The sequence below is a fragment of the Fusarium musae genome, chromosome 6 (assembly GCF_019915245.1).
Source record: "Fusarium musae strain F31 chromosome 6, whole genome shotgun sequence".
In the NCBI taxonomy this organism is placed as follows: Eukaryota; Fungi; Ascomycota; class Sordariomycetes; order Hypocreales; family Nectriaceae; genus Fusarium; species Fusarium musae.
Window position 1 is genome coordinate 3595643 of NC_058392.1, and position 10867 is coordinate 3606509.

General features: G+C 49.5%; 2 protein-coding genes across 2 annotated transcripts; one reads left to right on the forward strand and one right to left on the reverse strand.

Annotated features, from left to right (window-relative positions):
- Positions 1–557: 557 nt before the first annotated feature.
- J7337_008951 (uncharacterized protein) lies at positions 558–1756 on the forward strand (the record flags this gene model as incomplete). The annotated part of the gene is made up of 4 exons (XM_044826555.1): positions 558–708; positions 756–795; positions 842–937; positions 985–1756. The coding sequence occupies 4 exons, from the start codon at positions 558–560 to the stop codon at positions 1754–1756; spliced, it is 1059 nt and encodes a 352-aa protein (XP_044679472.1).
- A 640-nt stretch (positions 1757–2396) lies between these two features.
- J7337_008952 (uncharacterized protein) lies at positions 2397–3543 on the reverse strand (the record flags this gene model as incomplete). Its single annotated transcript, XM_044826556.1, has 2 exons — positions 2397–3144; positions 3236–3543. 2 exons carry the CDS (start codon positions 3541–3543, stop codon positions 2397–2399), a joined length of 1056 nt encoding a protein of 351 aa, XP_044679473.1.
- Between the last annotated feature and the right edge of the window lie 7324 nt (positions 3544–10867).

Here is a 10867-nt window from a genome sequence, read left to right on the forward strand (position 1 = left end):
CTTGCTCCCTTAGGCCCGCTGCTCAAGTCGGGCAAGCGTGACCCTGTCATTTTGGTTGCGCGCCGCTGTTTCCTTCCCTGTCCAACCTGTTTCGTCCTCCCCGTCTTCGCAAATATTTGGCAAATCCATCACCGCCCTCCTTTCCTCTCTCTCTCTCTCTCCTCTCCTTTCTCTTCGCAAGGGGGTTCGCTTTGGGGGCAACATTCACGCTTTCTTGAACCTCACGACACGACCCCATACAATCACGACCTTGACGTTCCGCTTCTCTATCTCTTTCCTTCAAGTTTTGGGCTCATCATTGCCATTTGCTCGAGAAAGACGCTCAACACTTCTGCGACGACACGCGACAAGCTCTGCCACGAGTCACGATCCAAACCACTCTTAACGACGCATACGACTGTTACGGCCTCTCTCATTTCCAATTTTGACATCCTCGATTAATATCGGGCATCTCGCTACTCTCTAGACCGACATCGAATACTACAGCTGGCCGCAATTGGCTAAATTCCATCAACGAACCGATTCCCCGCTCGTCTTCGCTTCTCTATACTGTCGCAATGGCTTCCGAACCTCGACAATACCATCCTCTGACCTGCCACGGCCATTCCCGACCCGTTCCTCATATCGCCTTCTCTGGCTTCGAGAAGGAAACTGAGAAGGAGATCGAGAAGAAGACCGACAGCTTCTTTCTGATCTCTGCCTGCAAAGGTGCGTCAATGTCTTGTCTCCACAGAGCGCATATTGACATGATATAGATGGCAACCCCATGCTTCGAAACGGTATGACTGGCGATTGGTAAGTCACTGTCAACTAGGTCTGGTAGCGCCTCTGACTTGCATAGGATCGGCACTTTCATCGGTCACAAGGGTGCTGTTTGGCAAGCTAGACTGAGCCCTGATACCTGCAGCGCAGCGACTGCATCGGCCGATTTCACAGCGTGGGTATCCTCCTTCACAACGCCCAACGTCGCTAACACTTGCGTAGCAAAATTTGGGATACCTACTCGGGTGAATTACTCTATACGCTTCAACACGATCACATTGTCCGTGCGATTGCCTACCCCCCCGACAACTCGGACCTTATCGCAACCGGTGGTTTCGAGAAGAAGCTGCGCATTTTTGATCTCTCAGAGCTGTCTTCTACTGGGTCCCCTGCTACAATCCCCGCCTCTGCTGGCTTCGAGATCGGGGAAGGCGTTCATACCGGTTCGATCAAGTTCATTTGCTGGACCCAGGACCCTAACATTGTTGTGACCGCATCCGACAAGACAATCCGATGGCTCGACCTGCCCAGCCGGGCCTGCATCCGACACGAAGTTCTTGATGGAGACATCAAGTCTTGCGAGATGGTGTCACTGGATTCCCAGTATACCTCTCCTAACGACATTGGCGGTGGATTACCTGTTCTCGCTGTCGCTGCTGGAAAGACGGCGTACTTCTGGGGTGGTCGCAATGCCATGGATGAGCTCAAGCGCTTTCCTCTGAGCTACACTATCGCTAGTGTTGCACTCGATCTCAAGGGTCGCAAGCTAGTTGTTGGTGAGGAGCCTGGCACATGGGCCAAGGTTATCCGATACGACGATGGAAAGGAGCTCGATGTACACAAAGGACATCACGGACCTATCTGGTCAATTGCATTCTCGCCCGATGGCAAGATGTATGCTACAGGATCGGAGGATGGTACCATCAAGCTTTGGAAGAATTGTGAGGGCTTCTACGGGCTCTGGCGTGGAGGCGGGGAGAGAGTCGCAGAATAGGAACGCAGACTGATCTCTACATCCACGGACAATTTGGAGGCTGATGCCAAGTGCGAGGTCTCGCTTACTACAAAGGGCGGTAAGCGTGACATGAGAACTCGCGCGAGTCTCGGACGCTCAAGCAAAACTGGGAGCAGCGAGCAGTCGTACCGAACAGGCAGTCCTCTTGGCTACCGGTTCGAAGATTGGCGTCACTGGTGGTCAACTGTTTAATGTCGGAGTTTGTTAACAGATGATACACGCATTTTGAAGGGAGATTGAGAAGTTTTCTATGTTAGACACGACACAGTTTAGTGGAGATGGCCTCAGAGGCCGACGATGAGGGCAACAGATCAAATACCTATCTACAGACGCTTTAATACAATAGTGTATTCTCAGCTGTCTATCTATACAGCCCGTCCAGTCAATCCCAGTCCCAACGCCCGTAATTCACCTCACGTTATTCCCGTCGTCTAAGTAGTCTACTCTCTATCTAAGAAAGCTTATATCTACCTAGCCACAGTTAGTCAATCTCTATTCTACGCCCAAGATCCCAATTTAGGGGGCGCATACTTAGCATTGCCCGTAAAAACTCACCAGAAAAGAAGATCATTCACGAGGACGTGTACAACTTTACTTCTGCAGCTTACGACGGACAAGTCTACTTCGTAGCGCGCTTGTTAGCTTCACGGAGAGCGAGGCGGTCGGCCTCCATGACCCGGCGATCAAACTCGTACTGGTAAGTACGTTCGTACTGGATCTGGCGGTTGGCACCGCTGTCTTCGTACTCGGTGAGCACGCTGCGAGACTTCACAACGACGCTCCAAGGGTCGTCCTTGACGCTGGGGACGACTTCCCAAGGCTCCGTAGCATCCTCAGGCTGGACGACTACGCCCTCTTTCACCTCCCGGTCCTTTTCCTCTTGGTCCTTCAGCTCGCGATCCCTGTCCTCGTTCGAAGGGCCCTTGATCAGGGAGGTGACCTTCTTGACCAGCATGGAGAACATGCTGGGCTTTGTGCATTCCGCAGGCCACTCGAAGGAAGGGTCGGATGGCATCTTCATACCCATGGTGTCGGTTGCTTCGGTTGAGGTTGCGTGTGTTTGTTGTTGGTGATGACTGAGAGGTCCTTGGATGGCGAAGAAGGTTGCCGTGTAGGTAGCCTGATAGTACAAGTGTCTCGAAGGGTCCAAAATTCGGTGTGAGCTGGTGTTGGTAAGTGGTGGTGATCTCAAGGTGTCCGGATGGAAGTGATGTCGAGGATGGCTGAGGAAAGGAATGAGAGCCCGGTTAGGGGGGAGAAATGAAGAATATATACGGTCAACATCGAGGAGATGCTGCCGCTGTTGGAAGCTCTTCTGTTCCACTGGCACTGGCGAGTTTTGTCGAACAGACAGCATGTCTCTCTGTCTATGCCAGTATATACACCTGCACAACTGGACATCGCAGTGGCAGCACAGTCTCCAAGATGGGAGCCTAGTTCATCCAGCGCCGCGAATACAGGAGATCATCCTGTTCGCGCGCATTGAGCTCGAGTTCCTCTCTCAAAGTGCGAGTGTTGTCGCTGTTCGGGAGATCACCATCGAGTTCATCAGGATCGATGAACTCCCACTCTTCGCCGGTCTCCGCATCTGTAATAGTTATGCTGGGGTTGCTGCATAGTTGGTACCTGGGCTTCTGCTCCTTGAGATGCTGCTTGGGAGTCTTGGAGAGGGTTGACAAGAGTGTACTTTTGAGGCTCGACATAACGCGCAAGACTTTCTTGGTGGCCTTGCGGCTGGCGTCGGAGGGATATGTGAGATTAAACATGACTGCGATGATGTCTTGCTGTCGAAATACTGGAAGTTGGTGGTGTTGATGATGGTGCTGGGTTTGGCAATCGAGACACTTTTCGCAGGATGCTTGGGGAGCAAACAGAAGAGTAGGCAACGGAAGAGGGCTGAAGAGAGAAAGAAGAGACTGCCTGAGAAGTGAATGAAAAGAGCTGTGCATTTATCCTAAGTTTTGAGAGTGAATCAGCGTCCAAGGCGGTTGTTCTCGATCAAGTTCCCCGATTCAGGCTCCCCGTGCGTGGGCACTGGCAACCGTCACAGAGGTATCAACAAGCCAGAGAGCTCTATTATTAGATTTAAGAGAAACCATAAGCCAATTGGAATCTCCGAGACTATGATAGATGAGCTTTTGATCACAAAAGGCGGTTGAGGGCTGTTCAATTGAACACTGCTGCTGAGGGCGGCTGTTCCCTGAACCTCGGTTTGTCGCAGCAGAACAGCTGAGATGAGCCGCGCGCTCGTGCACATACTCAAATGGACCCAGCGACACAGGGAATTGTAATTACCAGGTCAAAAGAGCTATCGTTGGGCCTGCGCAATGGAGTGGCTCGATGGTGATGATTGACAATTGACCACCAGAACGAGAGCAGCGACATCACAACATGGCAATTTTTGGGACTAATTCACTTCAATAACACCCGGAAGGCATAGGGAGGCTCCGTGACTGTACAACAAACAGCCTATCTCCCTATCTTTGATGTTGAGTGGTAGTCTTGACCAGTTTCACGGCATCGGAGAACATCTTATGGCGGACCTCAGTTTGCTGCAACAGGACATCAGAGATGAGCAGTAGTCTGTTAGACAAGACCTAATGGACCGAGCGACAAAATGTTTGCTAATTTCTGAGTCAAAAGAGCTTTCGTTCATCGTGAATGATAGAGTGTCTCGATGATGAAGGTGGACGATTGGCGATTGTGCAGCAGCATGGTGGGCGAGGACACCACAACAAGCGCTTCAATTGCACTGATTCATCTTCACAAACGGCGGGAGACATGAAAAAGAGTCCTCGAGTGAACATGGACAGTTGATCTCATTAGCTCTGTTGTTTGGGACAGCAGCGTTGACCAATCTCGCAGCATCAGTGAGAATGCTGTCGCGGGCCTCAGCCTGACACGACAGAACATTCAAGATGAGTTGAACATCCTCGAACATGCTCTAAAAACTTGAGCGACAAGTTTTAGATCAAAATTAAGTCAATCGAGCTTTGTTCGTACAAGCAATGTGTCTCGACGGTGATGGTTGACAAACCGAACGTTGCCTGTAGAAGGACCAGCGGCGACATCACAACAGACGTTCCAATTGACTAGTCTCCCGTCAGTGAGCAATAAAATGCATAAAAAGAGTCTATAAACTGGGGACATATGAATTCATCTCAATACATTTGATGTCGGGACCATGAGACGCGGTCATCCAGAGTCGTGATCAGTCTCGCGACCGCAGCGAGATGAGCACAGCAATCCCTGACAGAACGTTGAAGACGGGCTGGAGGACCCTTGTACACAATCCATTGGATCGAGCGATGACTTTTACGGTGGTAGTTAAGCAACAGAGCCTTTATTTGTTGTCGTTCGACATGGTGCTTTGACGATCACGATTGAGCATCATGTCGAGAACAACGAGCGAGGACATCACAACAAGGCGCACAATGAAATATACCCGTTTCAAAGAGTTACAAAAGACGTAAGCTAGTCTAGTCAATTAGATATTGAGCACTGTATCTCAATATATCTATTGTTGGGGTTCTCTGGCGCCGTAATGGCAATCTTGGGCCAAATGTCAACGAGAATGGCATCGCGGAACTCAGCGTGAAGATGGCAGAAGAACGATGTAGAAGGATAGAGGTCACTTGGACATACCAAAGAGGGCCTTGCGATACAGAATACTGTTAAATCTAGGTCAATGGAGCTATGGTTCGGTATGAAAAGACATGCTGCTTCAATGATCGATTGACGATTGTGTGCACAACAGCGTCACCAGAAGACATGTGATTGACAAAACTCATCGCAATAGGCATGAATACAGATAAGACTTAATCTGTCAGTTAGAAGCTGAGTGTTATACACAGTTTTACTCATTTCTGAGCTTGTTCGACGCGACGACAGCCGTCTTGATCAGTCTTGCGGCGAACCTTGCGGACCTCGATTGGGAGACGGCCACAACACATGGCAACAGAACAATCTAGATGTTCAGACATATGCTAGCCTTCCTCTAGTTCCTCTAGTAGGCCATGCGACAGAGGGTATCGCAGAAGCGAAGTCGATAGAGCATTTGTTGGAGGCGGGCGATGCTTCGATGGTCAATTGACGAACGCGCAGCGAGACGATGGGCCGCGACACCACAACAGGACATTCCAATCGTCAGACCTCTCTTTAGAGAGTATACAGTCTCTTTACATGGACTTATGGATTGGTGTACGTACAGTTTATCTCCCTATCTACCTTCCTATATGCATCAAGCAGTGAGTGACTCGAAATGAGACAGCCACAGCAGAGACGCATCACATTGTATCACATCGCACGGCAGTAGACTTGCTTTTGCAGATCATGCGACACGTCCTCTATTGATCCAATCGAGATCTTAGCCTTGTCAAGTCGCATGCGGCTCTGCGACGGCGATGTGACGTTGTTCACGGCAGCGCTGTCGCAGTCGGCAACTGTTGTTCGCCTCACGGCAAGGAACGCTAACTCGGAATGAGTATCTCTATGGGCCTACATGAAGTTGTAATCAATTGAATATTCTCAAGATGCTTATTTTGGTCGCAAAGGCGACGTGCGGCTGTGACGATGCCCTCGTCTACTCCGTGTCGCGATTGAACCAAACTCGTCAGTCCTTCCTCACGGGGCATCATGGACCAAAAATCGGTACAAACTCATATTGATAAACCTCAAGCGACTCTATCGAGGTTTTGAGATGTTTGAATTGTAATCACGATGTCTATTTCTTCAAGAGTGCTCTTGTCCTGCGTGTCAGGTCACGAATAGCGCTGTGGTGGTGATAGAACCAACTCACCGACACTTTCATCTCACCATGTCGACTGCTGTGCTAGACAAAGCGTACTAAAGATCCTAGGTCGATTAAAATTAAATTAATGCTTCTAGAATTTCCACTTTGCAGGGTCATATCGGAGGTATGCGGCTCTGCGATAATGTCCTCATGTTGAACGGCGATTCGCAATTGAACCAGGCCTCCGATGATCACCTCACTTCATCTCACTCCAACTCATTCGCCCCACGTCGAGTCCATATGATATGAGAATTTCTTGATTAAGGTTCAGCTTTTACTTTATTATCTCTCATTAAATCTCAATTACTGACTCACAATCCGGCATCATTGCGTTTCGGCTCCTGTGTCGGCCGGGACGGAGCCGGACTTTAAGCTCAATCACCAACTGTCGACAGCCAACACGAGGGACGACAGTACTCCGTAGTAGAACTCAATTCCTTCAACCTGAGACGGCTAAAAAAGAACCACCGCGTCTAATAAAAAAAAAAGAAACCCGCCTCTTCCGGCATCGCAGTATTCAGCCAGCAAGAGCACGAGTTTCGCGCATGCACGCAGCCAGAAGAGATAAGAATAGCCAGCCACCTCCACTCTGTCAGAATACTTAGCGCACAATGCCATGTGGAAAAAACGCCAAGATCTTCAACTCGAACCTTTAATGCCACCGGATCCGTTGATAGTGGATCAAAACTCATATCAATCTCACACAATCATTCAATGAGATTGTGCCTCGTGTGAATTAACTTCACCGGAGCGTCTCAGATCCCAGATCCCAGAGATTACAATCGCGGCTCCGAGTTGTCCGGTTCACGGTGTCAAGACCGAAGAACAAAACAATCTTACACATGGCTTAGGCATCTCTGGACGTTTGCGTCTGGAACGGGCTACGACCGGGTTGAATCTTGGCTACGAATCAAGTGGATCTCAACTCATGGCTAGATTGGCGAGCTGAAGGCACCGTGTAGCCCAAAGCAGAAGGGGAGAGTGTTGATCAGCGGGCGGTGCGGGATGCTACAGTGCAGTGCAGTAGTCATCCGTACAGCGGGCGACTTGAGTGAGATTCGGCAAACAAAGAGAGAGGAGGGAGATCCTGCAGCGATGTCTTGGCTAAGATGAAGAGGGGGCAACTAAAGCAGTGAAGGATGCACTGGGCATATCATGTCGATGCACGTAAAGCAGGGAAACGACGAAAAGGATGTGATGAGAAAAGACCTTGTGTCGCAAACGCGAATGCAAGAAGGAATAGGGTGGCTGCTTGAATCACACACAGTCTTCGTTTGCATTTTATGAGACATCATGTTTTCTCGGTGTTGGTGTCACATTCTGAACCATCCGGGGTCGAACACGAATTGAGGGGGAAGCTAAAAAGAGGGCAGAGGCCTCAAGCAAACGGCCAACGCCAACACCAACATTTATGTCTCAGCGTCGCATTCACTCAATTAGAGACAGATAATAAAGAGAAAGGAATGTCTCGAGTTACAGCACATGAACGCCACAGCGGAACAACACAACACAACACAACACAACGTTTGACAAGGAAATGAACGAAAACGACACCCTCGTGAATTTGGGGATCAAAGCTTGGGTAGCTTAGCTCATGTGGAAACTACGAGACGAAACGAGACGAGAGAGAAGAGGACAGAGCTTCTCTCCCCGCCCGGCCGAGCGAGCACCAACTGAAGCATGAGCTTATGCAGGGGTCCATTCAGTACACAGCTTCAATTGAGAAGAGACGAAATAGCTTCAGGTCGTACAAGGAATAAAAAGAAGCTTGGGTGACATCACTCCCCCCCCCGAACGATTGAGGGGAAACGACAAGGAGCAGATGAGGAAATGGAAAGAGTCGAGATGATCGTGTTGCGATTTACAGAGCACGGACACCGGACGCTGCCGCAATCGAACCAAGAAATGTGACAGACGAGATTAACTCAGATCGAGAGTCACTATACTACGTAGGTGAAAGGGGCGGGTTGAGATGAAATGTCAGCGCTTGTGAAGCAATTGCCGTAAAAAGAAAATAAAAGAGAGCCTTTACCGGATACATCATGTATTTTGCGAAGAGAGTCAATTCAATTTGCGGAGAGACGAGAGCAGCATTCCATCATGGACACACACTGTTTTATGGAAATGGTTAGCCGACGCGGCCCGCTGCAGGGACGTTTGACGCCGCGCCATGAAAAACAAATCCCCCCAAAAAGGCAGAACCAACGACAGAATTCCTCCCTCTAAACTCAATGTAACTGTGACTGAACTGATTCAGCTGCAAGTCCCGTGAATTAAAATTTGTGGCTGATTTAGATAAAGCACGGGCAAAGGAAGAAGGAATGAGATTGAGTCAAGATGCTCTGCCTCGTGAAAGAAACCGAGTGCGGATCCGAACAAAGGCTGATTGATAGCTTGACACGCTAGGACAGGGCTGATTGGATTTCTGTGGGGATGATCAACGAGATTGACAGACGCTTCAAGGTCATCTCGAATCCTTCACCAAGATTCAGAAAACAAGAAAACTGGGTGAGGATACGATGGCGAAGAGAGAGAGGATCATATCAGAGTGAACATCAACATCTGCAATTACCCATCACCATGGCGATGACCAAGTCCTTTTTGGTCAAACCCCTTCAACGTCACCGTGTCTCAGCCCTCTCCCTCTAAAGAATTAGATGCCACTAGCTTCGCCGCAAGATGCCGCAAAACTACGCCGCAAGCTGTCTCACCCCTCTCGGTGTTGCTCTCCCGCTCTCTGTAACTTTCTACGGTGAAGACCCGGTGAATCTCAGACCTCACTCATAAAACGCGCCGATAGACAGGCCCGCGTCTAAATGGCGATTCCCGAAACACCGTTGCTCGTGATACCGTAAAACACACCATCAAACGGACGACGACAGGCACGTTTCGACGAGTATTTCCCGCGATGCGAGCCAAGTCCCTTTTCGCGTTGGGGCTGGTGGGGGAGTACATCTAGTCTAACACGTGCCCTCCGTTCCGGCCCCCTCCGCTCACGCGGGCGATGGGCAGGTCAAGTCCAAAATGGGCTGTTGGCGAAATCAGGCCACTTTGAACCCCGGTTATTTTCACCACCACGGGTGAAGTATCAACGATGGGGGTTTCATTCAATGATGTGCAGCTCTTTCATTGCTTTTGTGTAGTCTTCCCGGGACAGCGGACGGGAGGCTGCTTTAGTGGTGAATCATCGACCCATTGCGACGTAATTGATCTGACGAGTGACGATTCTGTCTGTGTCTATTCAGAGATGATCATGGTAATTGAGGTAATTAAACGGACATGTCTCGGGAGAGAGGTGAGGATTGTTTGGTGGATGAATTTGAGCATCGCGGGTAGAGGCAGAAGAAGCGTTGGAGATGGGAGGTTTGAGTGAGAACAGACGTTGGCATGGGCTGCACCTCATGCACGGCATTCAAACAAGTGGAAACACGAAAACATGTACGGTAGGTATCTATCTGTATAGTGTAGTTTATACCGTCACATCGAACATCGCATTCTCGTTCCTGGATGCCATTTCCCTTTTAAATGTACCGGTATCCGCTTCATACTACGCGACGATAACACAATCCCTGACCCCCGACCGGTCTCGACCATGCAGATTGATCATATCAGCATGTAAATCTGCACGTTTTTTTACAATACTGTATATTTCCCGATGAATTGTCTCAGTACGACTCCATCTTCGGTGTTCGCCAAAACATAGGACGTTTCTAGGCCTCGGGATGTTTTTTAATGTCCAACGGCGATTGACACACGCTGGGCTGGGCTGCGCTGCGCCGCGCGCGGAACGGTGCCGGGGCCGGAAGAACGTGACGTGGGGTGGGGGTTCGATAGGCGAGGAGCGAGTTTTTGTGTTTGGCTTCGGTGAATGCGGATTAACTTGTGAATGAATGAATGAATAAATGAATGAACGAGTGAAAGAGACGGGACGTGTTTAGTGCCGTTTTTTCTTTAATTTTTTTTTTCTTTAATTCCATTCTAGCTCTGGTTTGACTGGGCTGAGGGAGGCTGATGGTGGATACGGTCTCACGAATTATTGAATCCTTTTGATGGATATGCTTAAGAAATGGCCGCGTAGCGCAGTGTCTGAGCACGGTACGCACGCATGTTCAATGCGATGTGTTACATCCACCGTTGGAAAGCAATAAAGAGATGCATGTCTCGGAACAAATCCAAACGACAATGTCTTGAATTGATAACAACGTCGCTTATTGTTAGAGACAGCTTAATTCCTCGCCACGGGATAGCTCGTTTGACAAACGGCGAGCCAGAAATGATTGACTCGCGAGTCATGATTG